This window comes from Thunnus albacares, chromosome 3 (genome assembly GCF_914725855.1).
Source record: "Thunnus albacares chromosome 3, fThuAlb1.1, whole genome shotgun sequence".
In the NCBI taxonomy this organism is placed as follows: Eukaryota; Metazoa; Chordata; class Actinopteri; order Scombriformes; family Scombridae; genus Thunnus; species Thunnus albacares.
In genome coordinates, this window is record NC_058108.1 from 34,957,589 (window position 1) to 34,981,446 (window position 23,858).

Genomic DNA, 23,858 nt, shown 5'->3' on the forward strand with positions numbered 1-23,858 from the left:
ATTTAAAAAAACATTTTGACATTATTTTTGACAGCAAAGAAAGAACTTCTGAAACAGAACCTAAAGCCAAACAAACTTATTACATTTTTAAAATATTAAGGGAAGCTTGAAAGGAGGGATCTGGTAGAATTTGAGCCTTTTTATTGATGTCAGGTTTAATTATGTCTGCTGTGTGTCGTCCACAGTGTCGTTCGGCCCCTACCTGCCGTGCAGAGAGAACATCAAGCTGATGGGAGCCAAAAACAACATCCGACCTCCGAGACCAGAACTCAACATGTGTCTGCTGCCCTCGATGGTGGAGAGCAGCAAGGTACGTTCACCCGACGGCTGCAGCTCTGAACCCGTCACCTCTCTACTACCTAATCCAAGCTTCTGCAGGCTTCCAACTCTGCGTTTGTCTCAATCTCTCAGGGTAAAGACGAGGTGTACGACCGCATGCTGCTGGATTACTTCCTGTCCTACCACCAGTTCATCCACCTGCTGTGTCGCGTCGCCATCAACTGCGAGAAATTCACAGACACGCTCGTCAAACTAAGTACGCATCATTTCAAACATGTTTCATTTGCATACATTTATGTAAGCAACTGTCAAAAAAGCAAATATATAAGATGTAGAACATTGAGAAACAAGACTATACTTAAAACATTGTGTGTATTTTCCCTTTTCCTTAATATTTTTTCTCCCTGACACTCTGTATTTGTCTCTCAGGTGTGTTGATAGCGTATGAAGGACTTCCTCTTCACCTCGCTCTCTTCCCCAAACTGTGGACGGAGCTCTGTCAGTCACAGGTACTTTTACATTATTGTTCTTTCAACTCATTTGGATACTTTAACACAAGACAAACGAATCAAAACTGCAGTTGTAGACAGACTAACTGCACACGTTCAGAGTCGGTTTGGTTTTTCTCTCCTCTTTCAGTCTGTTCTGGCTAAAACGTGCGTGAAGCTGCTGTGTGAGGATCCGGCCTTCAGCGAGTACATCAAGTGCATCCTGATGGACGAGAGGACGTTCCTCAACAACAACATGGCCTACTCCTTCCTCACCTGCTTCCTGCACAAGGTACACAATCATAAACCTGACATTTTCTTTTTTTTCTCCTGTTATACAAGCGTATGTAACATCTATGAACGCAGGTTTAGATAAGCCGTCTCACTCTGTGTGTGTGTGTGTGTGTGTGTGTGTGTGTGTGTGTGTGTGTGTGTGTGTGTGTGTGTGTGTGTTTAGGTCCAGGTGTTGTCTGGTCCCAGCTGCTCCAACCTGATTGGTGTTTTGGTGACGAACCTGCTGAGTGAACAGAGCAGCCTGCAGCCTGAACTGGCCGCTCACCGGCTGGAGCTCAGCAAGACCAGCGGCCTGCTCAACGCCGTACGAACACACACATTAAAAAAAAAAACCCTGAACCCCAGAACAACTGCTCATGTTTTCCAGATGTTTTCAGTATTCTCTCTCTCTCTCTCTCTCTCTCTCTCTCTCTCTCTCTCTCTCTCTCTCTCTCTCTCTCTCTCTCTCTCTCTCTCAGGACTTGAGGGCGTTGGTGTTGCTGCTGTCCGTCCAGCCGCCGCAGGTCGTCGACCCCGCCCTCTGCCCCGCCCTGCAGGAGCTGCTGGGTCGCTGTCGTGTTTGTGTCCAGCAGCGCAGCGCTCTGGAGCTGGAGGCCAAGGACCACAAGGCCAAAGGTACAACACACACACACACACACACACACACACACACAGTTTCTAAACTGCTCAGCGTCCATCTGATGCATGCTGGGATACCGAACACACACTTTATGTTAAATAGCTTTGCTCTGTCAGAGGTGCATAGTGTTTTACATGCTCTTAAAGGGCCAGTGCACCAAATTAAGCAAAATAAACATATTTTCTCACCTCGCTCCAGCAGTACGAGGGCTGCCACTTTTAATTTGAAAAGCAAAATACTGTTTGAACGTGAGAAATAATGGTGATTCAGGGTATGAGTACAACAGGAGCCTAACGTGTACCATCACTCGATCTATTTCATATCGTTAATGAACGGATCAATATTCATCCTTCACTCGTTCTTTCTACCACAGAAACATGTTGACTTCATGTTCTGCAGATGATCCAGTTAGTTTCTGTTAAAAGATGTTGCTGCAGAGTTTTTCTACAACGTTAAAAATATAAACAAAATGATACATTACAGGACTGCAACTGATAATCATTTTCATTATTGATTAATCTGTTCTTTTCTTGATTCATCGATTAGCTGTTTGGTCCTTAAAATGTCAGAAAATGATGAAAAATGTTGATCACTGTTTGTTGAATATAAAGCAGTGATTTGCTCATTAGCATAATTTATGTGGCCGTTAACTGTGTGTGTGTGTGTGTGTGTGTGTGTGTGTGTGTGTGTGTGTGTGTGTGTGTGTCAGCTGAAGACGAGGGAGCGACCCCGGTGAAGCGGCGGAGGGTGAGCAGCGACGACGACAGAGCCGGTGACGCAGCGGCATCGCTCTGCGTGGCCTCCACCTCTTCCTCCTCCTCCTCTTCTTCATCGGCCCTCCCGCCGTGCGGCGAGCCGAAGGCCGACCACCAGGAGGCGCTGACGCCCACCAGCACCTCAGACACGGAGACTCGCGACTCCTCCTCGCTGATCGACCCGGGCACCGAGCAGGACCCGCCCTCCCCTGACCCCGCCCCCGCCTCCACCGGGAACCTGGACTCCTCCCCTAAAGAGGAGAAGATGGAGGCCTCTTCATCGTCCTCCTCCTCCTTCTCCTCCTCCTCCTCCCTGCTGCAGGAGGCGGAGCCGGCGTTCGTGCAGGCGGAGGAGACTGAGCCGCCGCGACACGTGGCGCAGGCGGGTGAGGAAGAGGAGGCGGAGCAGCGAGAGGGGAGGCGGGGCGAGGCGGCGTCCGCTTCCTCAGAGGAGGTGAAGGAAGAGAAGGAGGCGGGCTCTAAGACCAGCGGCAGCTCGGCCCCGTCCCTCTCGGAGGACGCCGCCTTCCCATCAGCCCTCGGGCTGGTGGGGGAGGGGCCAGAGGGCTGCGGAGGCCACACCCCCTCCTCCCAGGTGTTCTCGAGTGCCGGTCCCCCACCTGACATGCTGGACATGCTGTACAGGACGGTGGAAGCCACCATCGCCATAGTTACCAAACTGTCCGTTAAAGGCCCTCCCTCTTCATGACATCATCAACTCATAGCCGCCATGAGATCTTTTACAAAAACTACTTTTTTTTTTTTTTTTCTCTCTCTCTTTTTGAAAATCTGAAATCTGCTCAGAGGAAAAAAACGTTTTCCTGTTTCAGTTTCTTCTTCTTCTTCTTCTTCTTCTTCTTCTTCTTCTTCTTCTGCTGTTTGTGTGCTGCTGTTCGTTGCCTTCTGCTGATGTTCAGTCGGTCGGTTTTCCAGCTTCAGTGGCTCCCGCCGTGTCGTTTTGCTCTATAAAACTCCGACTCCACGCACAGCCGACCCCCCCCTCGTTTGACAAGTAAAGAAAAACAGAAAAAGTCGTACAAGCTATAGCACATTTTTTTCAAAGGGCAAAAAAAGTTTGTTTGTTTTTTTTTTTTTTTTTTTTTTTTGTGTGTGTTTTATACTGATATAAATTTGTTTTGGAAAGTGATTTTATTTGTTTTAGGTTTGCTGTAACGGGGAAAGGTTTACAGAACTTTTGTCTCCTCTGTATGTAATTTAATTTTATTGCATTTTTACTGTGTATAAAAATGGTCGTCTCTGTGCCAGTTTTGTACTTTATGAACGAGGCAAAAGAAAGTTGCCTTGACTTTTTCTGTGGTTTAATTATCCAGAAACTAAGTTTACCTGTAAATTAAGAGAACCACAAGAAACTTGATTCTGTAAAGAATCCTCTCTAGTCATTGCCTGAAGGTGTATATGAAAACTATATAAATATATATATAAATATCTTTATATATATATGAATATATAAAAGCGGTGCTTTATTTGACTGTGGTTAAAATAAAGCCCCCATGTTGGACCAGTTGGAGCTTTTATTTTCTTTACTGAAGTACATTCCATAATCTATTGTTTATTTTCGCTTCTTCTGCTGTGTCATGATTTTCTTCTGATTTTATTTTAATAGAGAATAAATTAATAAAAACAGTTTTAATATGAAGAATTATGAACTGAAATCCATCTGGAGCTGTGAGGGTTTTTTCTTTTTTTTTTTTTTTTTTCCGTCTGTTCAGTGTTTGTTCTCTGAGGTTCACGTCTGTCGTACGGAAAGTAAAAACGGATCAATAATCCAGGTAAGTGTAACGTTTATAAGAACAGCATCAGTTTTTCTGTATTACACAATGATCAGCTGTTTTTATTAGTTTGATCCAGTTCAACTCTTCACATTTAGACATGAAAGTTTTCAACCAAACTTGGTATAAATATAAATAATAAATGACAGTGTAGTAAAACAGTTGTAATAATATAAAACATGTTATAATTGCTGACAAATATTGTACATTAATAAACTTATAACTACATTAGTGTTTAAACCATTTATTAAATGTTTGTATACTTCATATAAATACTTTAACTCCCCTGATTTAGCAAAGTGTAACCAAAAACTACTAAACTACTATTTATAACTTATTTTAAAGGTATCATTAAGACATAGATAGATGTTTGAAAAAGGCTCAAAATTTGTAAATCTCCGTATATTTCTGTCATATCAGAAAGTATTAAATGTAAAGCATTATGTGGAAACAGATGCAGGAAAACCAGGCAACACATTTAAAGTGTTTTAAATTATTTATTTATTTTCATTTTATTTTATTTTCAGTTTTCATGGTCATTGAGTTTAAGTTTAATCAAAATCAACATATTTTTTGATCTCTTTGACGTCGGGGTCAATCGCAATCATCACGAATGACAGCGAAATTAAACAAACTACAGAATTATAAATTCATTTATAATAGAGGAATGTATTCAATAGACTCATATGAGCTTCAGCAACTACAGGAAAGCAATAAATAAATAAGTATTTTGTCATTTAAACCAAACAGAATCAAGACAGGATTTAGAGAAACTCCTTCATGGCTTCATGTCCAGCGAGGCGGACCGCTTAAAGGACGAGTTCACGATTATTCAAGTGTGTCTTAAAACAACAGTCAGGAGCCCAAATGAACATTAAACCTGTTTTTCTTGCTGTAATCATTCCTCCTGTTCATACTGACCATTAGAAGATCCCTTCATAATGACCTTACAATGTAAATCCACAGTCCTCCTTCTGTGTAAAAAATGTATTTAAAAGTTTATCTGAAGCTAATATGAAGCTTCAGCGTCCAAATGAGTCAAATCAAGTAGATATCTTTCAATGTTAGTCTTTTTAGTGCCAAAGTCCCTCTTTTTGTTACTATACTTCCACCTGCAGCTCAACAGGGAAACACTGTCCGAGGAAACACAAAGAGGGAATTTGATGCTAAAAAGACTGTAAATGTGTCAGATATCCACTTGATATGACTAACTCAGACTGATGAAGCTGAATAGAAGCTTCACACAGACTTTTAATGCATTTTGGCCTCCATCACTTACAATGAAAGCACATTTGAAGGATCTTTTAACATCCAGTATGAACAGGAGGAATGATTACAGCGAGGAAAACCTCTTTCACTGTTACTATGGACACCTGACTGCTGGTTTAAGACACGCTTGAAAAGCTGTGAACTTGTCCTTTAAAATTTGGACCAATCCATCCAATAGTTGTCGAGATATTTCAATAAGAAACTACAAAGTCAACCTCATGGTGGCGCCAGAGGAAACATCAGAGGATCACCAAAGTCAGTAGAATACATCGTCTTAAAATTGCAAATATCTGAAAAAAAAATTGTGTCAATCCATCAAGTAGCTGCGGAGATATTTAACAGCTTTAGTGAAAACTTTGACCTGCTGTCAGAGGATCAAGTTATAACATATCCTGTAAACAATAATGCAGTAATTTTTCTGTTTTAGTATATTTAAAAACATAATATAAAACATAATTGATGCAAATGTCACCTCAATTTATTGTGGTGAAATTATCTTAGAAATGCACAATAAATGTAGAATGACATGCAAATTTCATGACAATCCATCCAACAGTTGAACCACGAACCGTCCTCTGGGGAACATGAATGTCTGTACAGAATGTTAAAGTAATTAATCCAATAGTTCAGATATTTGAGGCTGAACCAAAGTGGCTAAAAATCACTTAACATTTCTGATGTTCTTGAAGAATATAAATCTTTCCTTAAATTTACAGATTCATTAATTGATCCTAAATGAAAGTCTGTAATCGTGGCACTCTCAAACCTCCATACACTTTGGCTGAAAGCTGCTGCGTGTTGAGATTAAAGAGCGCAAGAATCAATGTCGCTGTCCCATACGTCACTGTGTCCACCCGGTTTGGATCTCACAGTGTCCGTCTTCACCGTCTGATCTTCAGACGTCTCTTTGACCGTCTTCTTCGGCTGTTCGTCCCCCTGAAACACAAATCACTCATCAATCATCAGCTCCGGTGTTTGATTTAAACACTTCGAATGAGATCTGAGTGAATTTCTTTTTACCTTTCCGATGGTTTCAGAAACATTCTTGGACCAGTTGCTGTTCCTGAAACATAACGAGGTGATTCTCCATTAAAATGAGCTTCACATTGCAAGAACTGTGATGCAGTTTGAAGAGTTTATCGAGAGGACTTACGTGTAACCTTCATCCTTTCTGTCCATGTCGAAACTCTCTTTGTCAGAATCCTGTTTTTCATTCCTCTTGAACCTGACAGAAAACACACATAATGACATATTAATGACATACTGAATCATAATCAAAGATCCTGGGAGACTCCTGTATATTGATTGTATTTATGTATTGGGACAGTGTACAGTTTTTAATGTAAAAGATGTTGATAGTGATATTTAGAGCTGAAACGATTGTTATAGCGTTACGTCGATCGACAGAAAATTAAACTGTAACTGAAATTTAACTGTAAAACAAGAGATTTAAGAAGCATTTTCATTATTATCTGACATTTTACAGACAAAATGATTAGTTTTGTACAATAGTATTTATCTTCCATGAACACAATGGGTCATTAATTACAAGGATAGAATAATAAAAAGTTTATTCGTTAGATCAATTTATTTCCTGTTTATTTTTATTTGTAAATATTCTGTATTTCTTTTATAATCTGCTCACTTATGTAATTACTTACATACTGCTGAGGTTTATTTTTGTGATTGATTCGATTTTTTTTCCCTACTTACTTTCTGTTATTTTACAAAACTAAATAAATAAAATTTATTAATAATAATAATAATATTAATAATACATTTTAATTTATGCACAACAACTTTAAAATTGTCCTCAAGAACAAAGTAAGAACAGAATCTGAATTCTGAAAACAAAAATGTGAATTTTGAGTAAAAAATCGTATACGTCGCTCTATCGTTCATCGTCTTAACGACAAACAGGAAACAGCTTTTCAACATAAAGCAGTAAATTGATTGTGGACACTTTAATGAACGATGTGGTGTGACTGTAAATTACAGGCCTAGCATTTCAAGATGAAACGTCTGATTTTTTTTGCGAAAAGTCATGTTCATACTTTGAAAATTACATTTTTTGTTCCATTTATGTACAAAAGTACATTTATTTTACATTTAAAAATTAGACATTTCAAATGAAACGGCAGAAAGTAAACAGGTAGTGCTCTATAAGTGGAACAGGACGTGATGTTTGGACATAGCCACGTAAATTAATTCAAAATTCTTGTATAAAAATTCAGATCGACAACATTCACAACATTCAACATTCGACATTTTTCAGTAGACTCAGATTAATGTCAAATAGCGCTGAAACAATTTGTTGATAAGCTGATAGTTGAGAGACATGAAACTTATTAAAAATAATTTTATGAGTAAATGATCAAAAAATATTTTTTCAAGCTTCTCATGGAAGAATTGGCTGATTTTACTTTGTTTTGAAGCTTTATAAACTGAATATCTTAACGAGTTTTCTTATATTTTTATGACATTTTAAAAACTAAAAAAAGCTTGATTAATAATTTTTAAAAAAACAAATAAAATTTACTCAAAAAACAATTTTTCATTACTCTCAGCTCTAATCATAGTGATATCTTTATTTGTCCTTATTGATCTTCCATACATCCTTCACTTACTTGTTGCATTTAATAGAACAATAAAAACACTTTGACTTTGAAGTGTTGCAGGTTTTGAAACACACAGAACCACCTGACGTTGTTGTTGTTTACAGTCTCTCATCTCACCTGATGATCAAGGTAACAGTAACAATCAATCCCAGAACGCTCAGGCCCAACAGGACGCCCAGAGCGATGACCACAGTCTGGTCGGAGCCGGCGCTTTGAGGCCTCCCCAGCACATCGAACTGAAGACCTTCTCCAAACACTTTGACAAGCTCCGCCCTCAACGCGGCTGATTCACTCTGCAGCTTCCTGTCGGATCAAACACAGTGATCAGAACTTCTTTTAAATCACTTCTTAAAACCCGTTTTTACAGACTTGCTTTTGTTTAATGTTATCATCTCTTTATTGTCTTTCTTTGCCTTTGGCCGCCATCTTTTTAAGGTCAGATCTGTTATTGTACTGCTTTTGCTTTGTCTGTCAAAGCACTTTGTAAACTTTGTTTTTAAAAGGTGCTATATAAATAAAGTTATTATATATTTAAGGAGTAATGTTATTAGTGTTAATTAGAAACTCACTGACATTTTGGAGGAAGAAAAGACACTAAACTATAACTGAAGATTCAAAAACAGAGTGACAAAGTTTCGGCAACCTGACAGACATAATAGAACTAATCCTGACAAGACTGGTTGATTAATCAACAACAACTTTGATAATCAAACATTTTAATCATTTATCGGGAACATTCTCTAGAAAAATCCAGCAATTTGAAGACATCGTTCAAACATCGAACTCTTACTCAGTGACATCCTCAAAGGAAACAGCCTCCCCTTCATCCACAGCGATGAAGCTGACCAGAGTCTCCACATCTGCTCTCAGCGTTCTGGACTCAGCCGCTCCTCCGTTAGAGCTGGATACCTCGATGATGTTCACAGTCCAGCCCAGAGCTTTCCCTAAAGACCTGAGAGACAGAAAAACTGGATTAAAACAACAAAAAGGAGAAAGAATAAATCTCAAACCAAACTTTATCATCAGTTAAACTCTTACTTCTCCAACTGTGGAACTTTTTTCTCCACAACGTTGGCAGGTTGGTTGAGGGAGATGGTCACCACGTCGCTGCTGCTCGCACTTCCCTGAACCTCCACCTGCGGGAAGAGGAGCGCCGTGTTCGGTACATTTATTTATTTCATTTCACTCATATTACTAAACAATTCTTTATTGGACTAAACACAAAATCCTAAGAACATCAAAATGCAAATAATGGAAATAAAGGCATTAAAAGCAACACGTTCATGTAATAAGATGCAAATTCAACATGAAACCAGCAACTGAACTAGAGTTGCAATGATTGGTCAAAAACATGTTTCTCTTCTTCTCCTTTCAGTTGGATGTTCTTCTTCTCTGTGCAGAGTTTGTTTTCACATTCATTTGCTGAAAGTTTTCTCTGAGCTCACCTTTAATCTGAGTTTAAGGGGGCGGGTCTACGAGCATGATTTGTGACATCACAGCTATTTTGAAGCCAATCCTGGTCCAGTATTCAATTTATACAAGTGTGATGTGGAAACTTGAAGCCTGTTATGCACAAACACTGAGACATCTTGTGTCCAGCAGGAAAACATTAGAAAAGAAATATTTTTACATAATATATTTATATTTTTTATATTTTTTAATGAGGGAGGAGGAGTAAATGCCAGTATGAAGGATTTTAAAGTGGTAATTAGTAGGGCTGTAGTCAACCAAAGAAAATCTTGGTCGACTGAAATCGTACATAATTTTGAACTAATAGATTAGTAGCGGGAAGGGGGGGGGGGGGGGGATGTAACGGGACAGTGCAGAGTCACACATTTCACCGCGTCTGTTAAGCTAACCCATTGTTGCTAACTTTGGAGCTAACCTCCTTCACTTTTCCAACACCAGACGTGACTTTTTAGCATTTATTAACTGACACACTGTAGTCTGTACTGTACGTTTACTGTCAGACTGACAACTTACGACTAACCTTTACCTCTGCTCGACTCGCATCCACCGTCACTTCTCTGTCCCTCGCTCTTTCCCGCTCGCAACGCAAACATACTCCTTAACGGAGCCACGCGACCAGTGGTTTCCCAGGCAACGACACAGAGGTAGACTCACGTACCGAGCAGCGCTGCACAGAGACTCCTAAACGCTATTGATTTCCGAATGAAATGATATTTGGCGTTAGTTTTGACATTAAAAAAATATATTTTTGGCCTTGCGGGGGTTCTCGTTGTGTCATTACGGAGAAACACTGATTCGGTAAACGTTCAGTAACCGTTGAGAACAGTTAGACCCAGCAGTCTCCGTTAGGTTGGGCGAGTTCAAAGTTGTGAAAACAACGGGGGTGTTTTGAATACACCCCCGTTGTTTTCACAGGTAATTTGTTAGTCTGTCCCTCCCGCCGCAGGAAAAATAATGGATTAATCCTGGAAAGCTGTTGATGTAGCACTTTTCTCCTTATGAAAATAACACAGAGATTATTCGACCAATGAGAATCTGGTCAGACGAGAGCATATCGACTGACTAATCGACCAGCAGACTACAGCCCTAGTAATTATACGTCTTTTGTGGAAAAACCATATCAGAGACACATTATTGTTCCAAGCAGAGTGATTTTAAACGTCTTATAAAACATTTCTGGAGGGATCTTCAAGAAAAAATGTCCAAATTCTCTGATTCCAGCTTCTCAAATGTGAATATTTCCTGTTTTTTTAGTCCTCTGTGTGAGTAAACTGAATATCTTTGTGTTGTTGGACAAAACAAGACATTTTAGGTTGCATCTAGGGCCATTTGGGAAACAGTGATTGACGTTTTTCACCATTTTCAAACAACTAATCGATTAACCGAGAAAATAATCGACAGATAAATTGATAATGAAAATAATCTTTAGTTCTAGATCCAGGAAATATTAATTCATTTTATATTATATCAATTTGAGAAGCTGGAAACAGAATTTTTCTTTAAAAAATGACAAAAAAAAACTGATTGATTGATTAACACAAATAATTTGGGATTCATTTTCTGTTAATTGACTGATTGATTAATCATTGCAGCTTTATCTGTGACCACGTGATGTTCTACCAATTACAACATTTAAATGCTGCTATTGAGTTTTTAAAGCTTCAGTCTACAGTTTGGAGCTCTAAAGCGTTGATCAGAAGGTTAAATGCTCATATTCACGGCGAAGGACGTGAGATGTGTCATTTATTATTTTCTGTGTCTCTCAAAGCACAGAATCAAAAACAAGAAAGATTGTAAAAAATGTGCATTCTTTCTTATTTGTGTGAGATTTAATGGGCTTTTTTGTGGGGAAAAGAGGCTTTTTCTATTAAATTTACATATATTTATAAAAAAAAAAAAAAAAACATGCTTATTGTGACTAGTCTCGATTTTTGCTGTTGTATAAAAATAGTTTATCTAATAGCTCCTTGTCACTCACCTCCACCATGGCCGTAGCGTGAAGTCCTTCAGGGTCCGTGACCTTCACCTCCACTTTAGCCGTCTCTCCAGCCAGTCCCACCGCCGACACCACGAACACCAGACCCGAGGACGCCTCCACGTCAAAATAAGGACTCGCTGATGACAGACTGTAGACCAGCTGACCCTCATCACCAACATCAGAGTCTGACGCCTGGAGGGGCAGAGAGGAGGGTGGGACAAAGGTTTAAAAAAACCCAAAAAGATCTGGAAACGTTTGTCAAACTCTTTAGAAAATCTGCTGCTTCAAAAAAAAAAAAGTTAAAATGTTCAGTTTCATCATCCAAAATGACTTAACTCCATTAATCTGAAATAAAAAGTCGACCACAGCTGAAGTTTTCATCAACCTTCTGTTTTAATTCTCCTCTTTCTCTTTCAGTTTCTATAGTTCAACTTTTCATCAGCCACCCAGTCTGTTTTTTTATGTTACATTTTTAACATTTACAGGAATAAAAATCACACTAAATGTTAAACTTAAAGTCCCCCAATTTAGCATTTATAAGCAGTATCAAACATTTAATAGTAGTTGTAAGCAGATGTTAAAAAAAAAAAAAAAGATGACGTGTGTGTTTTCAAAGAATATTTTTGAAAAATACATTTGGGTTGCGACTTTAAGACCATGGGAAAATGTGGGTCCCAGGGTGAGACCAGTTGAAAACCCCTGATGTAGAATTTTTAGTCTCTGCCAGGTGAGTTTATGTCCTGAGAGGTGTTTGAAATGTGGTGGATGCAGAGTGAGGGTCTCTGGCACAACTTCACCTACTTCCAAGGTGCAACATTAATGAGTTTCTGTAGTGGTTTTTTAATACCTCTCATTTATGTGGATTTGTAGTGTTTTTTATGATATAATTTTTTATGATATATCTTTTATGATGGATTTTTTTAATGATGTATTATGATTTTTTATTTTTTACCACTTTTTAATTTTTATTTTTGTATTTTTTTTATTGTCTATCAGTTTATATTGTTGTACTATGCATCTTTCTGCTCCCTCTATACACAGCACTTTATAAAGCCTGTATGCCAGTTCTAATAGGCACATTTTTGGATGAACGAGTATCACCCCCCTAGTTGCACCTTTCTAGTTAATGGACCAAATATGGCATCTATGTCCCTTCTTGGACAACGATTGGCCTGAAACCACATGACCATATATCCAACCCATCTTTGTAGAAGCCCCATTGGCTGATATATGTCTATTTGTATATGACTGGCTGTCTTTTATATTTTTTAAACTTTTTTTTTATGTTTTTTTATTCCCAACTTATTTTATTTAAATGGTGTTTGTAATGTGTTTGATGATGACCCTGACGAAGGCCACAAACCGAAACGCGTCGGTCAACTAATAAAGTTGTTCCTTATACTACAAGTGTTACTGGAGTTACTGGAGTTCTCATCTTTCCAGTGACCGTTCAGGTAACCCTGACTATAATAGAAATGATCTGTTCCCTCCAGATCTGCTGCTGCTGACATATTAACTACATCACTCACAGTGTGAACGGCTCGCTCCGTGAGTTTCGGTTCAAAGTACAAAACTCCTGATAATTACTCCCACTCAGTTACGAGGCTATTATATAACAGGGAGGAGATACTGTGGACGTCACCTCTGTCCTTATCTCACGTACACTGTGGGTTTATGACTGGAAGGTGTTTCTCAAAACTATATTGATCTTTTCCGACAAACGGAAACTGACTGGAGCCAAGTGTGTTTACCTTGAGTTGGATGATGGGGGTTTTATACGGGGCGATGCTGAAGATGGAGGCATTGTAGACCTCAGAGGAAAACTGTGGCGCCTCGTTCACGTCCTCCACCTGAATTCTGACCTGAGAGAGAGACAGAAAGAAAAAGTACAGTCTTGTTTTATTCTTGACAGAAACATTTGGGTGCTACTTTCTAATAAGTCACTCTTTGTAAAGGGTTTATAAGCAAATGTTAATACACCATTTACTTATTTATAGATAATAATAAGCCATAGTAAGAAAGACCTCCAGCATTTAGCTTTTTAGTTCATCAGGAAGACCCCTCCATTTATTAACAACATAAGAACCCTTAATTAATATTTTCCACATTAAAAAGTGGATATATTCTGCATTTTCAAACCTGGTCAAAGTTCCCAAACTTGAGGTGAACATATGTAGAAATGCTCCCTGAAAGACAAACCCCAGGTTTTAGAGGCTTGGACGCTTCGTTTGCAATGTTTTTTCTATTTTCCCAATGAGATGACATCATGATTATCACACATCTTTGTTGCTGAGGTTGTTCACGATGTTCACTCTCATCTTCAGATCTGATACACCTCCGACATGTTTGGATGTTTTTGAGAAGTCCACATTTTATGTAGAGGAGGAAAAGAAGTGAAATCCTGCTACTATAGTTTGTTTACGAAGCCTCCGGAGCTGGAGGAAGCTTCCTGAAGCTGACCAATCAGAACAGAGTGGGCTCATCAGGAGGCGGGCCTTAAAGAGACAGGAGCTGACACGGCCTGTTTCAGACAGAGGCTGAACTGAGGGGCTGCATAAAGGACCAGTATAAGATAAATAAGGAGTTTCTAACTGTAAATCATGCAAAGATATTCCAGTAGAGCCCAAGAATATAAATATAGACCTGGAAACATGCAGAATATGTCCTCTTTAAGGAGAAAATTGACCCTAGCTTCCTAGCTTTGTCTTTCCTTGCAAAAACTGAATAATTCCCATCCGCTGTTTTGTTTTCCTTGACCTGGTTCACATCAAGTTTGTCAGACTCAGCTAGTTAATTTGAGATCAGATCACAATTAGGTACAATCAAGATAATAGTGTTTATTAATACAGTACAGATCACATGTTAATACCGGGTGTGAATGAGGACGAAGTGTCCGTTGGATCAGGATGTATATAAACTGAGACAGAACAGGTCGTACCATTGCTATGGCTGTTGTAGGGGGGGATCTCGTGTCCACTGCCTCCACGTCCAGGATGTACCACTCCTGCTTCTCCTTGTCCAGCTCTGTTTTGGTCAGGATTGCTCCGCTGGCGTTGAGGGAGAACACATCAGTGTGTGTTTTCAGAGTGTAGGCGACGTCGTATAGGTCACTTCCTGACGAGGCCCAGACCTTCCCCACCATCACGCCGGCCTGCTGGTTCTCAGGTAGGCTGAAGTTGTAGGAGGAGCTCTGGAAGGCCACGCCCTCCACCAGACTGACCATCCTCAGGTTCACCACGACACGGGCTGCGAGGAAACAGCACAACACATATACAGTATTTACAGAAAACACTGACGTAGTAACCTGCGCTGATAAGCTGAAACTTTTTCATGGAAGGAAACTGTGATTGTTCCAACAGCTTCTTTGTTATGTTATAAATAATATAGTATCGTAAGTCAAACAATCAAACTTTATTTGTATCGCACCTTTCGAAGAGGTTTACATGATTCAAAGTGCTTTGCAGGTGACTGACGATGACGTAAAACAAATGTAAACAGTAAAATAATTTGCAAAATAAAAATGATCAAAATGCAATAAAACCAATAACAGATGTAAAATAAAATCAGAACTAGATAAAATAGATGAAGGAAAATAAATGATTAAATACATAAGTCAATTTATAAGATGGTGTAAGTCACCATATGCAAAAAAAATTCTAATTATTTACAGCTTGAAATGATAAATGAAAGTTGTATTTCGACTCATACTCATTAAAGGGGACATATTTACAGTTCTGTATTTATATATTCTACTGGAATATCTTTGCATGATTTACAGTAAAAAACTATTTATCTTCTACTGGTCCTTTATGCAGCCCCTCAGTTCAGCCTCTGTCTGAAACAGGCTGTTTTAGCTCCTGTTTCTTTAAGGCCCCGCCTCCTGATGAGCCCACTCTGTTTGAAACCCTGACTTTTGATTTGCAGGGAGCAAATCTACATATGTTAACCTCAGGTTTTGCAACTTTGACCATGTTTAGCATAGATATCGGTCATCATAATAATATATAAATACAATAACAGAAAATCACAAAAAGCATATGTCCCCTTTAAATAAATGATGCCGCCCCTGATAGTGCATCACAAATCACATGTCAAAATGACTTGGCTAAAAAGAAAAACATGGCTGCTTCTGTTTCTAACACACTGAAGTTTTCTCTACAAAAATCTTTATGTTGCTGATGGTCTGGTGGTTATCTCGGTTAATTCAACATGGAGGCTTGTAAGTTATTAATGTTGAGTAAAACAAACAACGCTGTCAGACTGACCTGTGGAGTTCAGAGGAGGATGGCCGTGGTCTTTAGCCATGGCTGTCAGCACTACTGTGGTGTCTTCTTTGACAGTAGCAAGGTCAGAGGTCAAAGACACTTCCCCGGTCTTACTGTTTAAGGCCAAATATGGAGAACCTCCTTCACAGAAGCTACGAAAGCAGAGAGTGAAAAACACCAACATTTAACATTAAACATGATCGGAAACAGTGATGGAAAGTAACTCAGAAACATTTACTCAAGTACTGTATTTTGAGGTACTTGTACTTGGCTTGAGTATTTCCATGTGATGCTACTTTATACTTCCACTCCATTACATTTCAGAGGGAAATATTGTACTTTCTACTCCACTACATTTATCTATGTATCATCTTTCAGATGAAGATTTGACACAATGGATAATATAACAAGCTTTTAAAATACAACACATTGTTAAAGATCAAACCAGTGGTTTCCAACCTTTTTGGCTTTTGACGTCTTACAAAAAGCAGTGTGTAGTCGGGGTCACATTTCACATGTCTATGAGTTGTTAACAGCTCCACCAAATAATGATTTTTTCTTCTAAACTTCTCACATGCTTTCATTTCAATAAATGTTCAAATGATCCAATATTTCAGCAAAAATCAAAGACTAGAGAAAAAGTCCAAAAACTGAAAACAGATTTGTGTATCAGAACTTTGTTTTTTCTTCTTTCCTCTCCCATTAATCATCTCACGACCCCTCAGATTTATCTGCTGACCCTTTGGAGGGGCCCGACCCCTAGGTTGGGAACCACTGGACTAAACTAGCTAACTGTATATAAAGTAGTTGAAACTAGTCATTCACTCAGTCACTGCAAACCCTTATAAATACACACTTGGACAGTTTGGTTAGAGCTTGCTTTAGAGGAGCTTTTTTTTTTAATGTAAGGTTTTTTTAAATTGAATTTTATAGAAAATGCCAATTAAAAAACAAACAAATATATTTGTGAGTATGTTGATATTTTTTGTTTTATGCTTTGCTTTATTTGTGTACAATGTTCAGACAGACTGCACTACTTGTTTAAGTATTTTCTTTTTAAATGACTTTTGACTGTTTAATTACCTGAATGAGCTCCATGCTTTTTTTTTCTATTAAGTTCTAATTGTGTATAAATGTTTAGCATAATTCATTTAAAATGTTAATAAAATGATACATGGTTTGAAAGAAATACCTTGAAGTTGTATAATTTGTCTTAACATTTTAAGTCACAGTTCAAATGGCTGTTTATTCACTGTTGTAAATACTATCAATGACTAATTATGTCAAGAAATAAGGTTTGTGGAAAAAATATTTAAATTTAAACTCACTGTAGTCCTCAGTGTTAGTAGTCAGTTACACAATAATGTGTTGAGTAGTATGTCGTACATTTTGCAGTTTACAGTAAAAATCTGTAAGTATGCCACTGAAAAGTGCAAATTAACAGTAATAAACAATGCAATCCTTTTTGGCATTATTTTGCTGTAAAAGTAGAAAATGAATGAAACTATTTATTTATAAAAGTGTTAAAAACTGTTAATTTCAGCAACAGCAAGACATTGTTAATTTTGCAGTAAATTAATGGCAACCCTACATTTGGTGAGTAGTACTTGGGGGTCCTGGAAGGCAGCATTTCACTGCAGCTGGTCCCGGTTTTCTAATTGTTTGTGCAGCTGGTCTGGGTTCACGCCAACGCTACTGGTGCTGGCCGAATACTACTACTACTACTACAACGACTACTACTACTACTACTACTACTACTACTACAACCACAACAACAACAACAACCACGACAGGTCTGAATGTGCCCTGAGAAGCGCGAAAATATATGGTCCAAATGTTCTTAATGTTAAATCATGCTGACAAACATTCACACTATTGTTCTTCAAAGGTTTATTTATGATACAGGGTAGTTGTAGGCAAACACAGAGGAGGCCATTTGCGCCTGGAATCATTTTCTGCCATTTAGGATTTTTTGCTTCTGTTGGCACATATTTCATCTAATCTTCACCAAACTTAGTAAATACCATATTTAGATGAACCCGGACAAAACTTGTGAGTTCATTTCTTGGTATCACTTATCATTTTTCTGTAATTGCTTGCCAAACTTTTGAGGGTGTGGATGATGCCCTTCACAGGCCAGAACTCTTCAGTGCTTAATTGGATTTCAACTAAATGTGGGAATGTTGTTCATAAAGTCAAACTGCACAAGTGTGTAACATTTAATATAATTCTACCCACAGTACAGTAACATTATAACATGATATTTCTGCAATTCTGTTGTCTTTAATAAAATGAAAGTTGGTACACAAATTCTCTGTGAGAATCTGCAGGACACACTGAATCATGGCACCAATAGCCCCACACCACCACTACTTATTAACTGCCATATCTCTTAAATGTCATATATCATGGTAAGCAAATTCTGCAAAGTTGTACAGATGGTGATGCTGAACAAGTGTTGTATTTATTTCAGCTGTCAGCATTTTCCGTGGAAAATGCTGACAGCTTATCTAATGATATCATATATAATGATGTCATATATAATGATGCCATATATAATGATGTCATATATAATGATGCCATATATAATAATATATCAGTCAGAGGGACCAAACTACTATTTTTACTGCAATACGTTAACTACATCAAGTTGATAACACTTTTAATGTAGTAGGATTTTTCATGCTGGACTTTTACTTGTAATGGAGTATTTTTACGTTGCTGTTTTGGTACTTTTACTGAAGTAAAGGATCTGAATACTTCTTCCACTATTGCTGGGAAATCATACAAATATAAAATTCATTTTACTGTAAACCACAATTACATGAGTTTAACATTTTTAACATTTTAAAAAGGAATAAATAGTTTGTTGCAATTTTATGTTTTCATGAGATCAGGTTTTTGCATAAAGTCAGACAGTCAGACACTGTAGCAACCAGCCTATAAACTGATAAATGATAAATTCTTAAAAACTAGTTAAGAAGCAGAATAGTTTCAGCAGCGTTCAGTGATTCAACAAGATCATGAGCTCGTATTCCCATATCATGTCTGGAATGTGTGAGTGTTGGCACCAGGATCTGAGCTGACCTGTAGGTGATGAGCGAGTTGTTCTTGGCGTCTCTGTCGGTGGCGGAGAGTGTCAGCAGCAGCTTCCCTTCCTCGGCGTCTTTCAGCAGGATGCTGCTGACGTAGCTGCTGGAGCTGAACTCCGGCCTGTTGTCATTGACGTCAGTGAGGCTCACGCTGATGGTGGTGATGTTCTGAGGCATAAGGTACAATTTAATAAACAACCACTCCGATTTTCTATTTTTCCATTGTCCTATCCAAAATTCTACTAATACTAACAACTCCATAATCTTAATTACACACTGATCTGATGAACGAAAAATACAATTTTAAAAATTGAATAAGATTTTAAAATGTTCTATTATTCATTTTTTATATGGAAAATTGAACTGACAAGCATTAGACTGAAGATTTAGATTGTTTCATCAGTTTGGATTATGTTACTCCTGTTCTGTTATCTTTTATTAGCTTTTCAATTTTTACGCTCTTCTGTTTTTAGCTTTAATTATAGAACTTAAGACCACAGTGTAGTGATAAATGTGCTACACAGATTTAATTTGACTTAATTTAATGTAAGATTTAAGTCACTTCAGGTACTTAATGAGTAAAGGTCAACAAGATGGAAAGAAATGAGCTTTCAGTGAGTGTAGAATGAGTTTTCAGTCATTCTACACTCACTGAGCACTTTATTAGGAACACCTGTGCAATCGTTTGTCTCCCTATCAAGTGCCTTTATGTACGTGATAACTGGGTGGACAAAATAGTAGGACCAATTTTCAATGTAATGCACTCCAGTACACCATCACCACCCACTACAACCTCAATAATACACAAAAAGTAGAATTATCACCTTTCTGACAGTTTCAACAAAAACTGAAAATGTAGAAGCTTCGTAAAAGTAGAATTTATGGCAGAGCTGTTGGATTGGATTGCACAGTGCTTGCAGAGTGTATATACAATACAGTTTATTACAGTGCATATATTTCATTGTAAACCTTTGAAAAGTTAATTGTGTTAAAGAGTTACTGCCCTTCAAGTCATGACTAGGAAATGGCTGCTTTAATTTTGGGTGTAATAGGGTCGAAAGGTGCACTTCACTGCCAATATAAATTCATACTTTCAACATGCATGTCTTTAATTTCATTTTCACAGTGATTTTTGTAGTTAAGAAGTTTTGTAATAATCTATTTGTTGCACTACCAAATTGCATATTTTCATTATGAAAACACTATTTTGTCATTTACTTGAAACCAAACCAAAGCAGCTATGAAAACAATATCACCTACACCAATTTATGCATAATTAAGTTAAAAGTTGAACATCTGTTTGACTCCTGTGTGTTTACAGAGTCTGTCTCCATCTTTTCTGCTGCTATTTCATACCTCTCTCTGCGGGCTGCCTTTGTCTGAGGCCCTAATAAGCAGATTGTAAGTTTCCTTGCTCTCCCGATCCAGAGCGCCAACAGCCAGCAGCATCCCGTCCTGCAACACAAAAATACAATCTCAGAGCACTGACGCAGCACAAGCTGAAAAACATTCCCACAATCCTCTCCGGGTCTCACCTCTCTGAATCTGAAGAGTGAGTTACGGGAGGCAAGGGTGAGGGAGACCTCTCCGTTGAGGCCGAGGTCGGCGTCTGTGGGCCGGATGGGGAACACCTCCCTTGGAGTATCTTCTGAGTAGTCGCCCTCAGGGATGAACAGGGGATCTGGGATATCTGGGAACTGTGGGGCGTTGTCGTTGTAGTCCAGGACGGTGATGTTAAGCTGAGCTGTGGCTCTCAGACCGTCTGTCACATGATCCACCGCCACAACCTCAATACAGAAACACAAATATATGAACTCAGCTGAGCAAATACACATGATTTTAACTGCTTTCGATGTCTCTGAGGATCTTTTATGGAGATATGTTTGTTTCATAAAACAAAAAGTTAAATCTTTTAAAGTTTAAGTTGTTGTCCAAAACCTTTTTTACAGGATTATTTTTGTCACAACACAAGCACAAAATACGATTCACAAATGTGTTTTATATTTTGATTATTAAATGAATGTTTTAAAATGTGTTTTAACAATCAAATATTTAACAGATTAAAATAAAATTCACAAATATTTCTGAATCTTGCGAATGAAAAAACTTCACCACAATCCTTAGTAAAAAATATACTCTTATATTTCTCGTTATAATGAGAAAACATCTTCGTTTTAACAAAAAAACTTTCTCATTTAGACAAGAAGCGTCCTCATGTTGAAGAAAATATCTAGGCTGCTTGATAAGAGCAGAATTTCATGATGTGTTAGCCCTAAAAGAAAGTAAGACTGCATTTCTTTTTCATTACAATGTAATACTTTCTTGATATATCTTATATATAACTTATATAAAATATCTTCATATTAAGAAACTGTGCAAATTGTATTTGTCATGAAGCATCATTACAGCCGTAAAACTGAGACTGAAATTCACAATTGTCTTTATCCTGTAAGAAATAACTTTAATTAACACATATCAAACACAAATACAGTATATTTTTTTTGGGGAGCCGCACTCCCCGAGAACTGAACATCTTCACTGAAACAGACAAAAACCAGGAGATAAAAACATCATGTTGTGGAAAATAGTGGTTTTACCTGTAATACGTAGCTATCCTTTGTCTCTCTGTCCAAAGTGACATCCTTTCTCAGGGAGACAACGCCTTGTTTGTTAATGTCAAAGGTATCGTTGGTATAGAGGAAGTAACCATTGGAAAATCCACCCTGAAGAAGAAGAAGATGATGATGATGATGAGGTGTGTTAGATACCTAGGCTGACAGCACAGTCAGAGATAATCTTCAGCACTGAAGTACTGTAGCTGTAAATACTTATCAGAAAAAAAAGTATGATCAGAGAAATGACAGCAATAGTCCCAATAAATCACTATAATCATAAAACAATAGTGCCAAGGTCCAAACTGTAAGACATTAAAACTTAACTTATCTGTTGTGTTTTAATCCCAAACAAATCTTTAAATCTATTAGATAAGGAAACAACTGCAATTTACTGGAACACAGTTCAACAATCAGGTCATCTGTAGCAGTTCTGTGTCTGAACTTTGTCAATGGGATTTGGTTTATTTGATAGAAATACAGACTTCTCATCTCCTGATGAATGAACTATAAAAAATATAACTGGAGCAGGGGCTATTATTTCTCAAATAATAGCCCATAACATAGTTAGTAACACCAAAAATGAAGGTATGCTGTGGTGTTTTTGACCAATGGTAGCACCATGGAGCATTGTTTTTATGAGCAGTGTTTGTTAGGCCGTCAGTGCATTTTCAGTTTGTGAAAGTTAATGGTAACATTTTGGTTGCCTAAAAAAGTATTGTTCAGCATTTGGTTGTACCAAAAGACCCTCTAAGAAGTCTGATATTCAGTTTTTTTCTGGTAAATACATTTTGTTTTAATGGTTTTAAGCCTGTTTTTAGTTGACGAAAATTAGCATTAGCATTATAACAGTTAGCCATAGACTGTAAATGCACTGTGCTAACCAAGCTAGCAGCTAGCTGCTAACATTAGGGTCAGGTCCACACTCTCATCCAAGGATGGTCACTTCTGGCTCCAAAAATCCAAGATGGCAACGGTCAAAATGCAAACTCGAGGCTTCAAAACGGGAGTCCCCAGACCAACGGGTGACGTCATGGTGACTATGTCCATTATTGTTATATTTTCTATGATCTAAAGACAGAGGATGTTTTGCTGTCCAGACTGTAAAGCCCCCTGAAGCACTTTTTGGATATTGGGCTATACAAATAAAATTGACTTGACTTAACCCCACTGTACACAAGAATCTGCTCTTATAGAGATAAATACCAAATAGTTTTGCTGAATAGAACCAGGTAACGTAACTCACCTCATCCTTGTCAGTGACCTCCAGGGCCAGGATGGATGCACCACTGGCCAGGTTCTCAGAGACGGCCACGTCATAGCTTTCCTTACTGAACTCAGGTGGGTTGTTGTTCACGTCCTTCACCTTCACCACCACAGAGCTGTTCCCAACCAGAGAGGGAGTTCCCCCATCAGAGGCCTGAACCATCAGCCTGTACACCTTCACCTCACTGTAGTCCAGAGGCTGGGCCAGCCGCAGAGTCCCGCTGGAAGAGTCCAACTCGAAGACAGAAGGGTCTGATGAGGGACTTTGCTTGAAAATACTGTAAGTAATGTTCCCATTTCTGCCTTCATCGGGGTCTACAGCTGATAAGCTGAGCACGCTTGTACCCACTGACTCTGTTTCTAAGACTTCAACCTCATACTCTGCCTCTGAGAACTTGGGGACGTTATCGTTGATGTCGGACACTTGGACCAGCAGGGTGGCTGTGGACGACCTGACTGGTCGACCCTGGTCCTCAGCTATCACTTGCAGGTTGTACTCAGCCTTGGTCTCCCTGTCAAGTGCACCAGCCACACTCACCATCCCAGACACAGGATCAATAGAGAACCTCCCCTCTCCTCCTCTCAGAGAGTATCTGATCTCCTTGTTGAAGCTGCTGTCTTTGTCTGTAGCTGGAACTCCAGTAACATTGGATCCTACTTCTGCGTCCTCTGGGACTGATTTAGTGACAGAACTTGAGGCAAAAACAGGACTGTTATCATTGATGTCAGTAACTTGAACCTTCACAACAGCAGTGTCATTTGTGGTGCCGTCAGAGATGGAGATCTGCACAGTGTAGTTGTGCGGGGCTTCGTCGTAGTCGAGCTTCAGCTTGGTGGTAAATTCACCAGTGGGTGAGATGGCGAACTTGTCGGCCTCAGTGTCGACTTGTAGAGTCACCTCTTCTATTGCAAAGATGTCAACCTGAGTACATAAAGACGAGAAAAATCACATTATTCACTGAAAGTTATTTGATTGATACTTCCAATCAAGTATCTTCAGAAATGATTTCACAGGGCAGTACACGTCTAAACCACAAATCAAGATACAACAAAGAAGAACATT

The 23,858-nt window shown here is 38.5% G+C and overlaps 3 protein-coding genes across 3 annotated transcripts in view; 1 reads left to right on the forward strand and 2 right to left on the reverse strand.

Annotated features, from left to right (window-relative positions):
* ifngr1 (interferon gamma receptor 1) overlaps positions 1 to 23,858 on the reverse strand; it is a 467,767-nt gene that overhangs the window by 261,122 nt on the left and 182,787 nt on the right. The gene's annotated exons all lie outside the window — the stretch shown is intronic.
* Positions 149 to 3,504, forward strand: LOC122973895 (ubiquitin carboxyl-terminal hydrolase 34-like). The gene is made up of 7 exons (XM_044341700.1): positions 149 to 310; positions 412 to 535; positions 709 to 788; positions 919 to 1,059; positions 1,225 to 1,365; positions 1,520 to 1,676; positions 2,390 to 3,504. Exons 1-7 carry the CDS (start codon positions 230 to 232, stop codon positions 3,142 to 3,144), a joined length of 1,479 nt encoding a protein of 492 aa, XP_044197635.1. The 5' UTR covers positions 149 to 229; the 3' UTR covers positions 3,145 to 3,504.
* LOC122976614 (protocadherin Fat 4-like) overlaps positions 5,682 to 23,858 on the reverse strand; it is a 31,535-nt gene continuing 13,358 nt past the window's right edge. The window contains exons 18-32 of the mRNA XM_044345197.1: positions 22,776 to 23,717; positions 21,515 to 21,640; positions 20,453 to 20,704; positions 20,274 to 20,372; positions 18,913 to 19,085; positions 15,826 to 15,977; positions 14,499 to 14,806; positions 13,312 to 13,422; positions 11,561 to 11,752; positions 9,151 to 9,248; positions 8,903 to 9,064; positions 8,230 to 8,415; positions 6,648 to 6,719; positions 6,515 to 6,557; positions 5,682 to 6,430 (exon numbers count right to left, since the gene is read on the reverse strand). Coding sequence (XP_044201132.1) covers positions 6,299 to 6,430; positions 6,515 to 6,557; positions 6,648 to 6,719; positions 8,230 to 8,415; positions 8,903 to 9,064; positions 9,151 to 9,248; positions 11,561 to 11,752; positions 13,312 to 13,422; positions 14,499 to 14,806; positions 15,826 to 15,977; positions 18,913 to 19,085; positions 20,274 to 20,372; positions 20,453 to 20,704; positions 21,515 to 21,640; positions 22,776 to 23,717 — 3,048 coding nt within the window. The 3' untranslated portion in view covers positions 5,682 to 6,298. The remainder of the gene's footprint in view (positions 6,431 to 6,514; positions 6,558 to 6,647; positions 6,720 to 8,229; positions 8,416 to 8,902; positions 9,065 to 9,150; positions 9,249 to 11,560; positions 11,753 to 13,311; positions 13,423 to 14,498; positions 14,807 to 15,825; positions 15,978 to 18,912; positions 19,086 to 20,273; positions 20,373 to 20,452; positions 20,705 to 21,514; positions 21,641 to 22,775; positions 23,718 to 23,858) is intronic.